At 55.5% G+C, this 17,486-nt stretch overlaps 1 protein-coding gene across 2 annotated transcripts; it reads left to right on the top strand.

Moving 5' to 3' along the window:
- The first annotated feature begins 684 nt into the window (after positions 1–684).
- Mtch1 (mitochondrial carrier 1) lies at positions 685–16,701 on the top strand. Of its 2 annotated transcripts, none has more exons than XM_004649537.2 (12): positions 685–1,020; positions 4,387–4,471; positions 6,985–7,091; positions 7,428–7,505; positions 7,753–7,810; positions 8,085–8,136; positions 9,174–9,233; positions 11,131–11,224; positions 12,993–13,040; positions 13,182–13,249; positions 13,364–13,439; positions 16,010–16,701. In XM_004649537.2, exons 1-12 carry the CDS (start codon positions 685–687, stop codon positions 16,079–16,081), a joined length of 1,134 nt encoding a protein of 377 aa, XP_004649594.2. In that variant the 3' UTR covers positions 16,082–16,701. The 2 variants fall into 2 exon arrangements, with proteins under 2 accessions (XP_004649594.2, XP_004649593.2); XM_004649536.2 differs by having other exon boundaries at positions 11,131–11,275.
- The last annotated feature ends 785 nt before the right edge of the window (positions 16,702–17,486 follow it).

Here is a 17,486-nt window from a genome sequence, read left to right as displayed (position 1 = left end):
CACTGCAAATGAACTCCAGACACATGCATCACCTTGTGTATCTGGTTATGTGGATAGCTGGGTCCTCAGGCTTCCCAGTAAAAAAATAAAAATGAATTAATTATTAATAAAGGCCTAGCAGAGTGCTCATAAGGAGAGATTGAAAACCTCAGGAGCCTGGGGGTAAAGAGACAATCAACTGGGGCTGGGGAGGTGTGTCTGCATGGGTGTGGAGAGGCGAGCATTCCCGGCTTAATGCAAGGCTGGAAGCCTCGGAGCAGGCCCTGGGCACACTGTCCCTGGCAGGCCCGGGTGACCCGATCTGGGCCGCAGGGAGGCGGGTCTAGAGCTGGGAAGAAAAATCCCCATCGTCGGGAACTGGGGGCTGGATGGCGCTGGGGCTCACCACGGTGGTGGCGGTGGTGTGGGGGGGTGCCAGCCGGACACCCCCTCCGCGGGGGAGCCGGAGCCCCAGCCGTCAGCGGACACTGACCCACGAGGGTGACGAAGCCCCGTGTGGAGGACGTCTTGGTGACAACCCGATCCGACAGACCACGTCCCGACCTCCCCGCTCGCTGCGCTGCAAGCTCCCCCCCCCCGCGGCAGCGAGTGGTACGGCCCGACCCCGCCCCCGGCGCGCGCCGCAGGAAAAGGGGGCGTGGCTCCGGAAGCACGTGACGGGGAGTGACCTCGGCGCCCGGCGCCATGGGGGCCTCGGACCCGGAAGTGGCGCCCTGGGCTCGCGGCGGCGGTGCCGCGGGGATGGCGGGAGCCGGAGCCGGAGCCGGAGCTCGCGGCGGGGCGGCGGCGGGGGTCGAGGCCCGGGCTCGCGACCCTCCTCCCGCGCACCGCGCGCACCCGCGTCACCCGCGGCCTGCGGCGCAGCCCTCGGCCCGCAGGATGGACGGCGGCCCTGGCGGTGGCCCCGGGGGCCTGGGCTCCGGGGACAACGCCCCGACCACCGAGGCGCTCTTCGTGGCGCTGGGCGCGGGCGTGACGGCGCTCAGCCACCCGCTGCTCTACGTGAAGCTGCTGATCCAGGTGAGCAGGCGGGGGAAAGAAGAAAAAAAGGGGGTGGGGGACAGGCCGGGGCCTGGGGAAGGAGGCCGTGGCGACGCATTTTGGGGAGGGATGGGGATGCTGCTTCCAGGAAGAGGTGGGGGTCTGGGGATGTAGGAGCTGGGGGCTAAGGGTGGCAGATTTAGGAAAGACAGGTACCAGGCATTGGTACCGGGCAAGGGGAAGGGACGATGAGAGGTTTTGGCGATGCAAGCGGAGCCATGTGGTGGCTCTATCCTATGGTCCCAGCACTACGGAGGCTGGAGGATTGCCAGCAGTTCCAGGCCAGCCTAGGTTGTAGTGAAAAAAAAATCTACCTTAGAAATTAAAAATTACATACATTAAGGAGCAATAGAGGACTAGAGAGATGGGTTAGCGTTTAAGGCGTTTGCTTGCGAAGCCAAAGGACCCAGGTTCGATTCCCCAGGACCCACGTAAGCCAGATGCACCAGGGGCACATGCGTGTGGTGGTCTTTTGCAGTGGCTACAGGCCCTGGCGCGCCCATTCTCTCTCTCTCTCTCTCTGCTTGCAAATAAATAGAAATAAAGCGTTCGAAGCAGTGGTTGGGCTCCATATCCGGAAGGGTGGCAGTTTTGGGGCGAGGGAAGAAGCCACAAAACGGTGTTGGGGAGTTCTGGTACATGAGTAGGGAGGAGGGTTGGGAACAAAAAAGTATTTAGAAGGTGGGCAGAGGACAGCGGTTACCCTGGATTTAAATACATGGATTTAAACGCGGCTTTGAGGGACAAAGGCGTGGGCGCCAGAGCCAAAAAAAAAAAAAAAATTAGGAGGGAAAGAATTGAGGTATCGGTTTACAGAAGGGGACTGTGGATTTGATGGCGTCGACAGATTTGCTGGGAGGGGTGACGTGTCTGCACGGAGGGAAACGTTAAGGGCCCGGCTTTGGGGGAGACAGTAATGTGTCTGGGGAGGGGAGCCAGCAGGAGGCGGTTTTAGGAGGAAAGAGATGACGCATTTAGTGGAGAAAATCGAATCCCAGTGCTTGTATATATGGAGTGAAGAGATCTGGGAGGGTTGAGATTGGGTGGAAGGGGCAGTAGGAATATAGGCCTAATAATAGGTGAGGGGGGAGACAAAAATTGCGGAGGAGATGTGGACTCAGGATGCGTGGGTGCCAGCAATGCGGTACAGATGAGGTTGGGGTGAAAGGCGTCAGCTGGCAGAATCAGTGGGTGTGACGGAGATGGAGTGTTTTTGGTGGGCATTGTTCAGGCAGAGCTGATGACTGAAAATGTAGTCTAGAATTTCCAGTTCAGAAGAGTGGGGGGTGGATGGGAAGTGGAACATTGAGGTGGAGACCCAGCCAAGATTTGAGGTTTGATTTAAGGCAGGTTTTACTGTCCTCGTAATTTGAACTCAAGACAATACCAAATGAGAGGGACTTAAGAATGGGTGTGATTGAAATCTGGGGTCTGAGGAGTGGGGGGTAAAAGATTTGGGAGTTGGACCAAAATAATATACAAGGAATGAGGAGATTGAGTCAGGGTCTTTGGGAATTGTGACTGAGGTTGGGAAATGGATGCTGGGGGAGGCAGAGACCAAGAGTGATGTTCAGCGGTGATCTGAGCATAATAAAGGCAGCCATGGGGTCATAGGCTTGTGAGAGAAGCTGGCCCTTTGGGAAGATCTGGAATGAGGTGCAGGTGCTGGGAGCTGCTGGAGTAAGGCTGAAGGAGGCCTGGGTCTGAGAGTGGCAGGTGGAGGCGTCTGGTGCAGAGGGTGCTGGGTGCGAGGTGGGCTCCGTGTGAGGGCGGTGAGGAAGTGGCTTATCACTGGGACAGTGGTGCAGTTGGTGAACTGGTTTGGAAAGACGATGGAATGAAAGTGCTTTGGTAAAGCAATTGGAGGGCAGGTGAAGAGAGCTTAGATGGTAGGTCGTAAAAAGGATGAACCTGGAGGGGTGGCTGCTGGTGCTGAGTAGGGTGGTAGTTTAATGGGAACAGCTTGAGGATCAGAGTAACATCTTGAAAAGAAAAGGCGGCGGGGGTGGGGGGGAACTGGTCTGGCTAGATAGCTCTGTGGATAAACTGCAACACCAAGTACTTCAGCCCAGATGTTTGACCTCACATACAGGTGAGGGAGGTGGAGACGGGGGATAGAGCAATTGGAATGAACAAGAATGAGAGATCCATGGGAAAGTGTGGGGGTGGGGAGGGAGGGAATTACCATGGGATATATTTTATAATCATGGAAAATGTTAATAAAAATTAAAAAAAAAAAAAGAATGAGAGATCCTGCCCCAAAAGTGGTGGAACCCAAGTCGGAAGTTGTCCTGTGACCTCCACACGTGTGCCTGCGAGAGGTAAGACTGAGTTGGTGGCATATATGCAGTAAGGACACAGGGTCCTGCGCCCACCTGTGGACTTGACAGATGCTTGGTCATAGTACACCTCTGTGTAGCAAGGGTTTGTGTTTCTGCAGATGGGGGACACATCTGTCTTGTGCCAGGGATGCAGGATGCTTGAGATTAGAGCACAGTGAAGCAGGCGTAGTTGAGGGGACAGTTGCTAAGCTCACTTGGGACTGGAAGGGTGGGCCACACAGATGTGTCTGAGTAGGCTTAAAAGAACTCGGGAGTAGGTGACTGAGAGCGGAGCAGTCTGCAGCGTGTCACTGAGACCTGAGGACAGAGCGTTTTGACGTCACCACATTGGGAATTAGGTGGAATGAAGTATTTACCTTGAGATGCGAATTAACAGATTTATTCTGAGAGTGCGAACTTTAAAATGGGTGTTTCTGGGGCTGGGGATGTGGCTTGATGGGTAGAGGGCTTGCCTAGCATGCACAAAGCCCTGGTTTAATTCCTCAGCACCACATAAATGGGGTGTGATGGTATATACCAGTAATTCCAGCGTTAGGGAATTGGATGCAGGAGGATCAGAAATTCACAGTCATTCTCTGCTACATGGCTAGTTCAAGGCCAGCCTAAGCTACAGGAGATTTTCCAGAACAGCAGCATCAACAACAAAAAACAACAAAGAACAAAACCCAATAAATGATATATGTGAATAAAAGCTACAAAGTCTTTAAAAAGGATGATGCTTCCATGCTGTCGGCTCCCCCCCCCCCCAAAGCTTGATAGTGAGGGTGCTGGAGAGGACGGTATCCAGGAGCAGCCACTGTAGACAGACCCTGCAGACACACACTGCGGACACTGGTATGGGTAGGGACAGCACGTGATGCTGATGGCTGAGATTTTGGGGTGCTGAAATGGGGAGATGGAGCCGCGTAAGAGTGTGGGAAAGAGCTGGGGCTTGCGAAGGAGGAGTGCAGTGAAAGTGAATCACAGCGGAACCCTCCTTTTGTCTCTGTCTTTGATTCTGAAGGTGGGTCATGAGCCGATGCCGCCCACCCTTGGGACCAACGTACTAGGGAGGAAGGTCCTCTACCTGCCAAGCTTCTTCACCTACGGTGAGTGTGTGCCCCAGGCCAGAAAACCTATGCCTGCGAAGGTGTCCAGCCCGCAGCAGGCCCAGCTGGCCCCCAGAGCCAGCTGAGGAGGGCACCCGACAGTCGCCAGAGGTGGCAGGGGGCTGCTACAGTCTGGGCGGCAGTAGGCAGACAGGTGCCTGAGAGGGCCTGTTCCAGCTCCTTGGATCCTGCCGTCCTAGTGGGTCCTCGTAGGCACCTTTCTTTCATGCCATTTGGCTGCCCTGGTGCCCTGCCTGCTCACGCCGTCATCTCCGCCCACGGTTGTGGTGCTGTGTGCAGAGCTGCAGCACCTGCTGCTCTTGCCCGCCGTGCTGGGTGTGCAGAGGAGAGTCAGCTGGCCCTTCCTGTGGGACCTGTCCTCCAGGATGCCCGCCGCGCTGTCTCTGCAGCCGGCCCTCACCTACGTGTGCCGGCTGGGCTTGTCACGTCCACCATAGCCGCGCCACCGCGAGTGGCTGATGTGAAGCCTTAAATGTGCTCGCTTACCCCCCGCCCCGCCCCCATGTCTGCTGCTCTTCCCTTTCTCTGCTCCTCTCACCCATGTGGTCAGTCCAGAATGTTCCGAGAGGGTTTCTAGTCTTAGGAACATGGAGCCTAGCTTCTCTGCCCTTTCCTTTACACACTAGCTTCTGGAGACTCAGGGCCAGATTTCTTTTCCAGCTTTTTTGTTTGCTTGTTTTATTTTGCCAGTGTAAGTACAGACTTTTAAAAATGAGAGTGAAGGCCTAGAGCACACCTCACAAAATGGGAGTGGGGCCATCACGCGTGTAACTCAAGCAGTCTTTTCCCGTTTTGGCACTAATTGAGGAGGCATCTAGAATCAGGCAAAGGTGGCGTCATTTTCTTATTGTTGTTTGGTTGGTTGATTGGTTTTTTTGAGGTAGGGTTTTACTGTAGCCCTGGCTGACCTGGAATTCACTGTAGTCTCAGGATGGCTTTGAACTCATGGCTATGCTTCTGCTTCAGCCTCCCAAGTGCTGGGATTAAAGGTGTGCACCACCATGCCATATGGTTTGTTTTTGTTTTGAGATTGCCAGTAGTGGGGGGTTCACACCCCACCCCTGTCCAGGGCAGCTTGTACACAAAGATGAGGGATGCAGGCGTGTGGGCGCCGGGGCTCTCACACCCGCCTGCCCGTGGACACATTCTGATAATGACCCTCCCATCCCAGACAGCTTTGATTCATGGTGCACAGCCGTCCCACAGATGAGCCACCCTGACTCCACCTCGGGGCTTCTTGCAGGCATGAGCTGACCACTGAGACACTCACTGGTCCTATAAATGTCGTTTCCATCCACGTGTAAACAGATGTGTTCTGGACACTGCAGCTTCTGAGTCGGGAGTGGGTGGGCTGTCTGACCTGTGGAACGGTCTGGACAGCGTCTGCTCCTCCTCCACTTGGGTGGCAAGCCCTGCAGCTGGGTAACATTCTCTGGTGTAAAAGCAAGAATTCCCGAGGGTTTCCAGGCCCTGCAGGAAGACTGGGGTAGGGAGTGGTGAGCCCCTCAGGCAGCGCTCTGGACAGCTGTGCCACCTTTCTCCACTCCTCTGTGAAGCGGGAGCAAGGGAGCTTCTTCCACTTTATGAATCCAGAAGAAAGTCAGGGGTCCTGCCCGGAGCCCTTGTGGCGGCTCTGCCCAAACTTGCGTCCTTTGGCTGGCTGGTGCTCCCCTCCCCCACACAAACCTTCCTCTGCCTGTTGCTCTGTGAAGCAGTGTCCCCATCACACGTCATATCGCCCAGCCTCGGGACCCCCACTTGCCCTGGGGAAGCCCTTGCTGACAGACTGGGAGTTGCTGGACTGGCACGCATGGTGCAGAGGAGAAGGGCCTGGTGCATGGCTAGAGCTGACGTCACGGGTCTGAGAGGGAGGCACTGGGAGAGTGGTTGATAGGAAACACGGCCTTCTCAAGAACATGCTCGAACCTGGCATGAAGCACGTGAGATGCTGGGTGTGAAACACATGAGGGCACCAAAGTCTGAGGAGAGGAGAGGGGAGGGGAGGGGGAGAGAAAGGGGGAGGGAGAGGAAAAAGAAGGGGGGAGGGGGAGAGGGCCTGTACTGAGAGGCACCCAGGGCTTCCATGAGCCACCCATCAGAGAAGCAGCACTTCTCTCAGTCGCTTCTCCACAGACCGCTTTTCTTCACTAGTAAGTGCCAGCAGGTGCCAGGCGGCGTGTTGGGTCCCCGGGACTGTCTTCACGGAGCCCATCCCCTTCCTCTGTTCCTTTCTCCTGAAGAGAACACTTCAAGTTGAGTAACAACAGCTGAGGTTGCCAAGTAGAGTTGTCAGAGCTAAAGGGAGGGGGAAACTGAGCTTCTTTGTGAGGAAAATACTGGAATGTTTTGCAGAAAGAGGCCAGATGACACTTGGGGGTGGGCCTGACTGGTCCAGCTCCTGGCCTCGCAACCCCTCCCTCCGCATTGCTGTGGCTGGGGCACCCGCGGTGGGTGTCCCTGGGCGTGACACTGCCACCTCTGCTTCGTTACAGCCAAGTACATTGTGCAGGTGGATGGGAAGATAGGGCTGTTCCGGGGCCTGAGTCCCCGCCTGATGTCCAACGCCCTGTCCACTGTGACCCGGGGCAGCATGAAGAAGGTGAGCCTGGGGCCAGACCAGGGGTGCTTAGCTGGGGTTTCCCCATAGGCCTGGGTCTGCTTTTGGACCCTAGTGCCATGGGCAGGCTCTATTCCCTGGCGGTCAAAACCCTGGCCTCATCCCGTAGTGTCCAGTACACCCATTCCATTCCGTTCCACCCGCCCTGCCTCCCCCATGCTTTCCCGCCAGGTGCTCGAGGCCTGGGGCTCCAGGTGTGGCCCAGCTAAGGCCATGACAGAGAGACCACTGGGAGCAGGTCTCATCCCCCCCTTGGGAACTCTGAAGGGGTGGGACTGGATTTGCTCCTGACCCCTGTTTTTTTTTTTTGTGGGTCAGGTTTTCCCTCCAGATGAGATCGAGCAGGTTTCCAACAAGGATGACATGAAGACATCTCTGAAGAAAGTTGTGAAGGAGGTGGGTGTCAAGGGTGGGAGAAGAGATGCCCATGGACAAGGGCCTGAGCATCTGGTGTGTGGAAGGAACCCCACAGTGGGTCCCAGACCCCTCCGCATGCCCAGGGGAAGAGTGGGAGGGGTTTGGCAGTGTCCTTGGTAGACTGGACTGAGGAATCCTAGTCTCCCGTGAGGGTTTTTAACTAGCTCCCCGTGGGTACCAGTCCCAGAGACAGGCTGACGGTGTCCCTCCCTCTCCTCTCTTCCAGACGTCCTACGAGATGATGATGCAGTGCGTGTCCCGCATGCTAGCCCACCCCTTGCATGGTGAGCTGCCACGACTCTGATGCGGGTGGGTGGGATGTGGGGTAACCCCTCACCGGCTGTGGATGAGCAGTGGTGGATGACTGGGAAGTGGCAGGGGGCGACAGGAGCCAGCCATTCCAAAGGTAGTTGTCATTGTCAGGCCCAAAGCTCAGAGGCCCTCCTGTCTCACACTCTGACACAGGCTGTGTGGTACAAGCCTCTGCATCGGACACTTAGGGATAGGGTAGCCCAGGCTCTGACCGTCCAGGTCACTTCCTGTTTCCTCTTTCCTCAGTCATCTCAATGCGCTGCATGGTCCAGTTTGTGGGACGGGAGGCCAAGTACAGGTGGGTAAACCTTGGGACTGGCTGGAAGGCCCTGTGGGGGTCAGTCTCTGTTCCTCCTCTGACTGTCATCTGCGACGGCTTGGGGCAGGGCCTGGTGGATCTTGTCCATGTGTTCTCTCTCGGGCTCCCCTTGATAAGCCCTGGTGCCTTGCAGAGCCCTGACAAAGCCCCTGTGGAGTGGAGTTGAGGCCCCTCCCAGACCTTCTCTGGCTCTCAGCACGACTCCAGCCTTCTTATGTTCTGCTGAGAAGCTGTCCACTGGGGGCTTGGGCCTCACCCACAGCTGTGCCTGGCATCATGGCCCACTACTCCAGGAGTCTTTTACACACTTCCTGCCCTGGAGGCATGTGGCGAGCGCACACCCTGGGCTTCCCTTCTTTGTCATTTCCCTGTGTCAGTTTTCTGCAGCTGTCCTGTGATTTCACCACTCCAGGAAGCCTGGCTTTGGGTTCATTCATGAGACTTGAACTGTGAAGTTGGCAAAGGACTCCCAAGGGGGTATTTTGGCTGAACCCCAGTGGGTCGGTGTACTGTCAGAGGAAGAGTGCTGGGGTGGGAGGTGAGCTGGGTGCCCATGAATGGCACTGGGCGGCTTTACTAGCTTGTCCCTTCCCTCAGAGCTTTGCAGGGCCTTAGGGTGTTCCTAGCCGTAGCTCAGGGGATTGTTGAGCCCAAGATACCAGAACCACCGTTGGCCTGTATCAGTGCCATGGCAGGGTATGGACCCCAAGCTCACGGCCTTTGGGGGGCCAGATGCCTTTTTCTGGGTTGATCTAAAGGCTTCCAGATGCAGGATAGGGTCCCTTCTGTGCCCTAGGCAGATGACCCCTCTGCTCGCCACCCCTTCAGATCTCGCTGCTGGGAGGCCAGAGCCTGTTTGCCAGCACAGGGGGCTGGATCCCTAGATCAGGTCCCACAGAAGGCAGGAGCAGCCTGCCAGGTCTCCTGCCTTGTTGGTTGTCGGATTCTCCAGTCCCCATGAACAGTCTGAGATCTTCTTAGTGACCCTGTGTTCCTGTCTTGTCCCTCCCTCACAGCGGTGTGCTGAGCTCCATTGGAAAGATCTTCAAGGAGGAGGGCCTGCTGGGGTTCTTCGTGTACGTGAGTTAACGCCCCCGCAACAGCCGAGCGGCTCCTGCTAACAGGCGTGCTGGAGCTGGGGCTTGTGCACGAGGCCCTGGTTCCACCCCCAGCACTGCTCTGCAAGTTCTGTTTGCCCCACGCCCTTGGGAGGTGAACCAGCCCCTCACCAGGACTATGGGCAGGTTCGGAGCTGCATTTTAGGCACAAAGCACTGCACGGCCCTTGGCGACACTGCCAGAGCGGCTGGAAAGCTATGACTTGAGGGTGCTGACGGACTGGCTCCAGCCAGCAGTTCCTATTCCTTCAAATTCATTAACATTTAACGGTCAGGGTAGTTCACACAGAAATTCCCTGTTTCTGGCTTTTCTTGAGAAATCAGGAACCCCGGCCTGTGGGTCTGTATTCTTGTTCCACAGCACGGGCTGGGGCCTGGTGCTGTGTCTCCTGGTGACCACGCGCCCTGCGCCCTTTATTGTCTCACGTCCAGCTTGCGTCCCCTGTAAAGACAGCCAGACTGAAATGATGGCTGAAAGAATATAAGCCTCAGACAACCCAGGAGCCAGGCTGGACAAGTATGCTTTTTGCTTTGCCTTTTTAAGGTCTGAGCAGTGACGTGGCTCTTCAATGCGAAGTGCACTTTACACTGGGCTCCACTCTAACCAGTCTTGTGTTGTGGTTTCCAGTTTGCCAAGTGGTTCTGTCCAACAAACGACTTAGAGGACTACATGTGTGCGTGTGTGCGTGCGTGTGTGTTTCCACAGGAGGTGCTTGTGCTCCCGGGGGCGCACTGGCAGTGTTGGGGGTGTCTTGTGTTTTCAGAACTGGCTTTGGTAGATAGTGGCCAGGGCTGCTGCTGAGCCTCCGACACCACGTTAGCTCCAAATGTCCATAGTGCCGAGGTTGAGAAACCCTGACTGAGGCGCACTTGTGCCTGTGTAAAACGTTTGGGTGTTTGTGCCCTGGTGTGTCAGCCTCAAGCAACGAGCAGCCCACGGGACCTGCAGATCGCCTGCCGTTGCTCGCTGGGCAGCCTGCGCTGCTTCGCGTCGCTCAGCTCCGGGTGAGGCGCGCACAGCAGGCGCTGAGCTTTGGGTCCTGTCCTGCCCCGGGTGGTTTTGGAATAGGGACGCAGCGCATGTTTCAGTAGTCAGCAGGCACCAAGCGGAGGAGGAAATCAAGTCCACAAGGTTCCTTTTATATTAACAGCCCTTCAAACACAAACATGGGACATACGTTCTCTAGAATTTTCAAGTATGTTTGTAGTACTATCTTTTTAAAAAGAAAACTAATTCTGTTTCCCTTCCCAAGGGACAGCCATGCCTCCAGGGACCCTCCTTGGTCACCCTGACAGTTTAGGCACACCTACAGCCTCAGGCAGACTTGCTGTCAGCACTGTCTTCTTGCACATCCTTCAGTGGCCTTGAGAGCCGTCTGCCCTAGGGTAGCTGCCTGGCACGCTGTCAGCGGGACATTCCCAGGGGAGAGGACAGGCGCCTAGAACAGTTGAGTGAGAGTCAGCGAGGTTGAAGTGACCAGGAGGAAGCCACCTGCAGCCAAACACCATGAACGCAAGTCCTACATGTGGCAACATGCCTGTACGATGCCTGGCTTCTGCACATTGAAACCAGCTGTGACACCACTCACTAGCACCTCACCTACCCCCTCCCTGTGGGAGGAGGAGCGCTGCCTGCCTTGTGTGCTGGATGGGCTGGGCTGGGCTGGGCTGCCAGCGCGCGCCGGAGCCTCCCTCCCGGCCTCCCTCCCGGCCTCGTGGTCAAGCCGGGAGGTGCTGGCCGTCTCCGCTCGCCTGGACGTGCTGCCGGTGCTGGCCGGACACTCCCTCCCAGCCTCCTGGCGGAGCAGGAGGTGCTGGCCACCTCTGCACTCATCTCTGCTCACCTTGTTTTTTAGCGGCTTAATCCCTCACCTCCTGGGAGATGTGGTTTTCTTGTGGGGCTGTAACCTGCTGGCCCACTTCATCAATGCCTACCTGGTGGATGACAGCGTGAGTGACACCCCAGGGGGGCTGGGGAACGACCAGAATCCAGGTTCCCAGGTTGGTTGGAACAAGGACTTGTCCTTCTTACCGCGCCCTGCGGCCCTGGGTCTGGGACATGCTTCAGGACTGGGAGTGTCTCACCGCAGAGTGAGGGGCTAGCTTCACCTCAGGGAGCTGTGATTCCACATTGGCACCCCAGCCTGAGAGGAAATTAAGGTGCCCATCCCTGGCCACGTTAGAATCAGGCTCCAACTTACCTGTGGTTGCTTTGGGGCAGAAAATCAGGCAACAGCAGGTAATAACCATAATCCTATCACTTTCACAATTTATACTTTCAGAACCACTGTGATTGTGACATATGCTTGTAATCTCTGAGGCAAGAGGATCATGAGTTCAAGGGCAGCCTGGCCTACATATTGAGACCCTATCTCAAGAGAAAAAAAAAAAACTATGACATCCTTTTGAAAACAGTACTTAACTGCTAAGGGGCAGGTATATCACTTGTATGGAAACTGAGGCCTATTTAGAATTAAATGGACTTCCAGAGTGACTCAGAAACTTAGATCTCGCTCTGTGTCAGTCTGAGGGTGCTTCCTCCCCTCAAGTTTTCCACATGGGCTGGGGTGTGTGCCATTGAGTCTCGCTCCATTTTTGACTACAGGGGTCGGTAGGGAACTCACCCAGTGGCTTAGACACAGCAGCAGGGCCTTGGCTTTCTGCCCGGTGCTGCCTCAAGAATGGCGCCTGGCCACCCACTGGCTTCTGCCTACCAAAATAAGGATTAGGAACCTGACATGGGGTGGGATTACTAGGTCCACATACTCTAACAAGGGGGATGTCCAGGCTTAGGAAGGATTGCTGAGGGGCCTGGGGACGTGGCTGCCAGGGTCACGCAGGTAGGGGCGGAGGGGTCCCGGTCCATGGGTGTTTGTCTGCTTAAGCTGGCAGATCTGAGGGTGGGGTGACCCCACATACAAGCCTTTGTTCATAGGGACACTGGTAGCCTTGTGACTTGGATAGGTGAGCCTTTGCTGCCCTTTCAATGTCAGACAATTAAAGTGGCCTTAGCCAGGTGTGGTGGTGCATGCCTTTAGTTCCGGCACTCGGGAGGCAGAGGTAGGAGGATCGCTGAGTGCGAGGCCACCCTGAGACTACATAGTGAATTCCAGGTCAGCCTGGGCTAGAGTGAGACCCTACCTCAAAAAAAAAAAAAAAAAAGAAGAAGAAAATAAAGTGGCCTCATAGAGGACCCACCCCCTCCCCCTGCAGTCATGACGACACGGGGTGCAGCTCTGCCCTTCCTCAGGCACTGGGCGGGCGGGCTGTTGCTGCTCAGGGCTCTGCTGATGAGCTTCTGAGTCCAGGTGGGTTACGGTCACCAGTAGCATGGAAATGTTTACTGTGAGGACTTCAGGTCAAGGGAGGCTGCCAGGCTGGGAAGCCAGCCGGCACAGGGCTGAGCACAGCCGCTCCCTCTGGGGCCTCCCTGGCCTGGATGGCCCCCTGATGGCCTGCTGAGAAGCAGGCTGCCCTCTTTCCTAGTAAGAGGCCCTTTCCCAGGCAAAGTGCAGCTTTAGGATTTGGAGTGTTGGTTTTTCCCTGACCATGGCGTGGAAGCTGACATGGGGCTGCCAATAGCGTGGAGTGTCCCCAGGTCACAGAAGCAGCTCACCTGGGAAGCAGGGCATGGGGTGGGGGAGAGGTGAGGGCCCCACAGAGTGGAAGTCTGCCCCCCAAGGTTCCTGTGCACAGCACGCTTCCTTTCTGTCTTCAGTTCAGCCAAGCCCTGGCCATCCGGAGCTACACCAAGTTTGTGATGGGGGTGAGTCCTGCTGGCGGCCATGTGCTCCTGGGTGGGCTGGGGAGGCTGCCTGTGGTGGTGACTGGAGGCAGGTCTGGTATGTGGTGTGGGCTCTGGGCCCTGTGGTGGGCACACGGGCACTGAGACCTGTCTGTCTTTCAGATTGCGGTGAGCATGCTGACCTACCCCTTCCTGCTCGTTGGCGATCTCATGGCTGTGAACAACTGTGGGTAGGTGTGCGCCCCTGCGCCCTCTCCTGCCTGTGTCGTCTCCGCGTGCACACAGCCCCCGTGGGGCGGCTCCCCTCCCCGGGGCCGCGCCTCACTCCTGTGCTGCTTCCGCAGGCTGCAGGCAGGGCTCCCCCCGTACTCCCCAGTGTTCAAGTCCTGGATTCACTGCTGGAGGTACCTGAGTGTGCAGGTGAGCCAGCAGAGGGCGCGCTCCTTGTGTGGGTGGATGTGGTGGGCAGGGTGGGTGGAGAGCGTGGCCTAGGGATGGACACTTGGACCTTCTTTCAGAAGGAGCTTGAGGCGCTAAGTCAGGGTTTATTTTAAATTTCTACATCAGAGGTAGAGTTACAAGCCTGTTGTCTTAGCTTCCCAGGAAGCTGAGGCAGGAAGATCACTTGAGCCCAAGATTCAGAGCCTGAGCAATGTAGTGAGAGGCTGTGCCTCTCCAAATTAGATGGATGAAGCCAAGCGTGGTGGCGGCGGCGGTAGCAGCGGCGCATGCCTTTAGCTCTAGCACTTCAGAGACAGAGGCAGGAAGATCACTGTGAGCCTGCCCCGAGACTATATAGTGAGTTCTTTTTTGTTGTCATTGTTCATTTTTATTTATTTATTTGAGAGCGACAGACAGAGAAAGAGGAGGAGAGAGAGAGAATGGGAGCGCCAGGGCCTCCAGCCACTGCAAACGAACTCCAGATGCCTGCGCCCCCTTGTGCATCTGGCTGACGTGGGAACTGGAGAATCAAGCCTCGAACTGGGGTCCTTAGGCTTTGCAAGCAAGTGCTTAATCGCTAAGCCATCTCTCCAGCCTGTACATAGTGAATTCTATATCAGCCTGGGCTAGAGTGAGACCCTACCTCAAAACCAAAAAAAAAAAAAAACCCCACAACATGGATGAAATAAACAGACAAAAATGGTGCACCACAAGCCCCTGTGGTAGGTGACAAAGCCCGAGACCTTACTCTGCCAGTAATCTAGCTGAATTCTTCCGTAGGACACCCTGGGCCCAGCAGAGCCTGGGCCTGATGGAGAACCCGAGTGGACCACCATGGGTTCTGGGGTCCTGTGCTAAAGCCAGCTAGTTGTAGCTCTTGGGCCCAGTGGTCTAGGATCAGAACCAGGCTGCTGGCCTTGGTTTACCTCACAGTCCAGTAAGGTTCTGGCCAGGGAGGAGCTAGAGCCCTGAGGACCGACAGGTAAGCCTAGGTGAGTGGGAGAGAAAGAGACTGAGGCGGCAGAGCCCCTTCAAGGCCCTCAGTGAGGCTGCTTGTGGCTCGGGGAGCTCTGGCCGAGTAGCTCCGGAGACATCAGACCCTGGCAGGAAGTGACATAGACCCCGGCAGGACATGAGCTTCTTGCTTCAGCTTCAGCGCTTCTGTTCGGTGTTTGCATTTGCTTTTTCGAGGCAGGGTGTCACGCAAGACCAGGAGACCAGGCTGACTTGGAACTCACTCTGTAGCCCCATACTGGCCTCCCGAGTGCTGGGGGACTCAACGCATGTGCTACCACACCAGGCCTTTTTTTTTTTTTTTTTTGGTTTTTTGAGGTAGGGTCTCACTCTGGCTCAGGCTGACCTGGAATTCATTAAGTAGTCTCAGGGTGTCCTCGAACTCTCCGCGATCTTCCTACCTCTTCCTCCCTAGTGCTGGGATTAAAGGTGTGCACCACCACGCCCGGCATCAGGCCTCTTAAATTACTATTTTTTAAAATTTTTTTTTTTTATTTACAAGCAGAGAGGGAGAAGAGAGACAGAATGGGTATGCCAGGGCCTCTAGCCACTGCAAACAAACTTCAGACACATGCACCATCTTGTGTATCTGGCTTTATGTGGGTACTGGGGAACTGAACTTGGGTCCTTTGGCTTTGCTGGCAAGCACCTTAATCTCTAAGCCATCTCTCCAGCTCTTAAATTATTTTTTAAAAAATATTTTATCTGGAAGCCGGGCATGGTGGTGCATGCCTTTAATCCCAGAACTTGGAAGGCAGAGGTAGGAGGATCGCCGTGAGTTCAAGGCCACCCTGAGACTTCACAGTGAATTCCAATTCCAGGTCAGCCTGTGCTAGAGTGAGACCCTACCTCGAAAAAACAAAAAAACAAAAAAAAAAATTTATTTGGGATGAAGGGATGGCTTACTGCTTAAGGCATTTGCCTGCAAAGCCAAAGGACCCATGTTTGATCCCCTAGGACCCACCTTAGCCAGATGCACAAGGCACCACACGCGTCTGGAGTTCATTTGCAATGGCTGGAGATCCTGGAGTGCCCATTCTCTCACTCTCTCCCCCTCTTTCTCTGTCAAATAAATAAATATATATGTTTCATTATTTATTTGAGAGAGGGAGAGAGGAAGGGGGAAGAGAGAGAGGAAAAGGCAGATAGAGACCAGGCATGCCAGAGCCTCCAGACATGTGTACCATCGTGTACATCTGGCTTACATGGGTACTATGGTATCAAACTTGAGTCCTTAGGCTTTGCAGGCAAGCGCCTTAACCGCTAAGCCATCTCTCCAGCTTTCAACTATTATTTATTAACTTCTAGTTTTGGCAATTTAAAGCCTCATGTGCATTGGCCAAGCATTCTACCACTGATGGAGGGTCTCACGAGGCTGCTGAGGCTGGCTTGAACCTGCAGTCCTCCTGCCTCAGCCTCCCAGTGGCTGGGATTATAGGCCTGAGCCACCTCACCTTGGGCCTCAGAGCTCCTGGCACTTCTCTGCAGGGGTCAAGGAAGCATGGCTCCCCTTTGACTAACTCTTCTCCCTCCAGGGCCAGCTCTTCCGCGGCTCCAGCTTGCTTTTCCGCCGGGTGTCATCAGGGTCATGCTTTGCCCTGGAGTAACCTGTCACCTGACCAAACACAGGGTCTCATCCCGGCCCCAGCTGAGGCCCCATCATCTCAGATGCCTGAAGGCCTTGTGTCCATATTCACCATGTGTCTGTCCTGGTGTGGGGCTGGTGGGGGCGGTTGGGCCTTAGGGGTGGTGGGAGGAAGGGTGGGGTGGACCCCCATCCCTTTCCAGGTGTGCGGAGACTACGATGTGCAAGGTCAGGGACAGGCTTGGGAGGCCAAGGGTTGGATCCCTGTCCCTCCAGCCACACTCTTCGTCCCGCCACTCAGCTGAGAGCGTCCCGCTCCTGCTCTGTAAACACGGTGCCGTCATGTCTTGGCCTGTGCTGGAAAGCTGGCGCTGGGTTCTGCCTTCGTTTTCTTCAACACCACTTTTTTGACACAAGAGCAATTCCTTGTTGATCGGAAAATCATGTGACTCCTCAGAATGTGTCGCCCTCCTCTTCCGCTTGCCTGTGTCATGGTGGAACCTGGGCCATGCGGGATCTGTCACCTGTGTGCTGTGAATACACGGAAGTTAGGTCAGTGTCTGGTCCTCCCTCCCATTGTAAAAGTTCATGGTAAGATTTGACTCCATATTCTCTAATAAAATGTATCAGTGGTGATTTCGAGTTTGGTGGGAGGCTCTTGTTTCTGTGGGTCTTCCTCAGGCCCTCCTGCTGGCGTGGCTGGGCTGCGGGCTACCTCGCCTGCGGGGAGAGGCGCACAGTGGCTGCACGGGGTCTCGGGGATGAGGCGGAGGTGCCGCTTGGCAGAACAGCAGCTGGCTACTTGGGCCTTTGGCCAGCGCAGTGGCAGCCCTTTTGAGTGTCTCTCCAAACTCCCAAGTGTATCTCAGTACTTTTGGGTTTTTTTTTTTTTGTTTGTTTGTTTTTGAGGTAGGATCTTTCTCTAGCCCAGGCTGGCCTGAAATTCACTATGTAGTCTCAGGCCCCAGACTCACCTCTGCCTCCTGAGTGCTGAGATTAGAGCCTCAGTACTTCTTAAATTTTTTTTTTTTTGCCTGTGTATATGGTACGCACACACCGGGTGGTGGTGAGTGCATGTGCGCACATACATGTGTGTGGAGGTCAGAGGTTAACCTCACTTTTTTTTCTTCTTTTTCCAAAGGCATGGTCTCTCACTTGAACCCAGGGTAGCTGGGGACCTCTGCCTTCCATGGGCAGCACAACAGTCAGGCGCCACACCCACCCAGCGTTTATATGGGTGCTGGTAATCTCAACTCTGGTCCTCATTTTTATCCACTGAGTCTTTTCTCCAGCCCTGAAATTCGAATTTTGTACTGATTGCTTCCTGTGGTCTCCACACTGGGGCGCTTGGATTTAGAGCCCTGGCTGAGGCAGCCCTGAAGGGCCGCTCCCTCCCAGGTACTTGGAGAGAGCTCAAGAACAAGGAG

Source organism: Jaculus jaculus, chromosome 8, assembly GCF_020740685.1.
Source record: "Jaculus jaculus isolate mJacJac1 chromosome 8, mJacJac1.mat.Y.cur, whole genome shotgun sequence".
Taxonomy (NCBI): Eukaryota; Metazoa; Chordata; class Mammalia; order Rodentia; family Dipodidae; genus Jaculus; species Jaculus jaculus.
The sequence above is the reverse complement of the archived record's forward strand: the minus strand, read 5'-3'. Positions and strand labels throughout refer to the sequence as shown.

What these genes read in the sequence shown, in the direction of transcription:
- Mtch1 (XM_004649536.2), top strand. Translation starts at nt 685, where the DNA reads ATGGGGGCCTCGGACCCGGAAGTGGCGCCCTGGGCTCGCGGCGGCGGT. An exon ending in ACACCAAGTTTGTGATGGGG is followed by an intron (nt 13,041 to 13,181) that starts GTGAGTCCTGCT and finishes TCTGTCTTTCAG; the next exon opens with ATTGCGGTGAGCATGCTGAC. An exon ending in ATGGCTGTGAACAACTGTGG is followed by an intron (nt 13,250 to 13,363) that starts GTAGGTGTGCGC and finishes CTGCTTCCGCAG; the next exon opens with GCTGCAGGCAGGGCTCCCCC.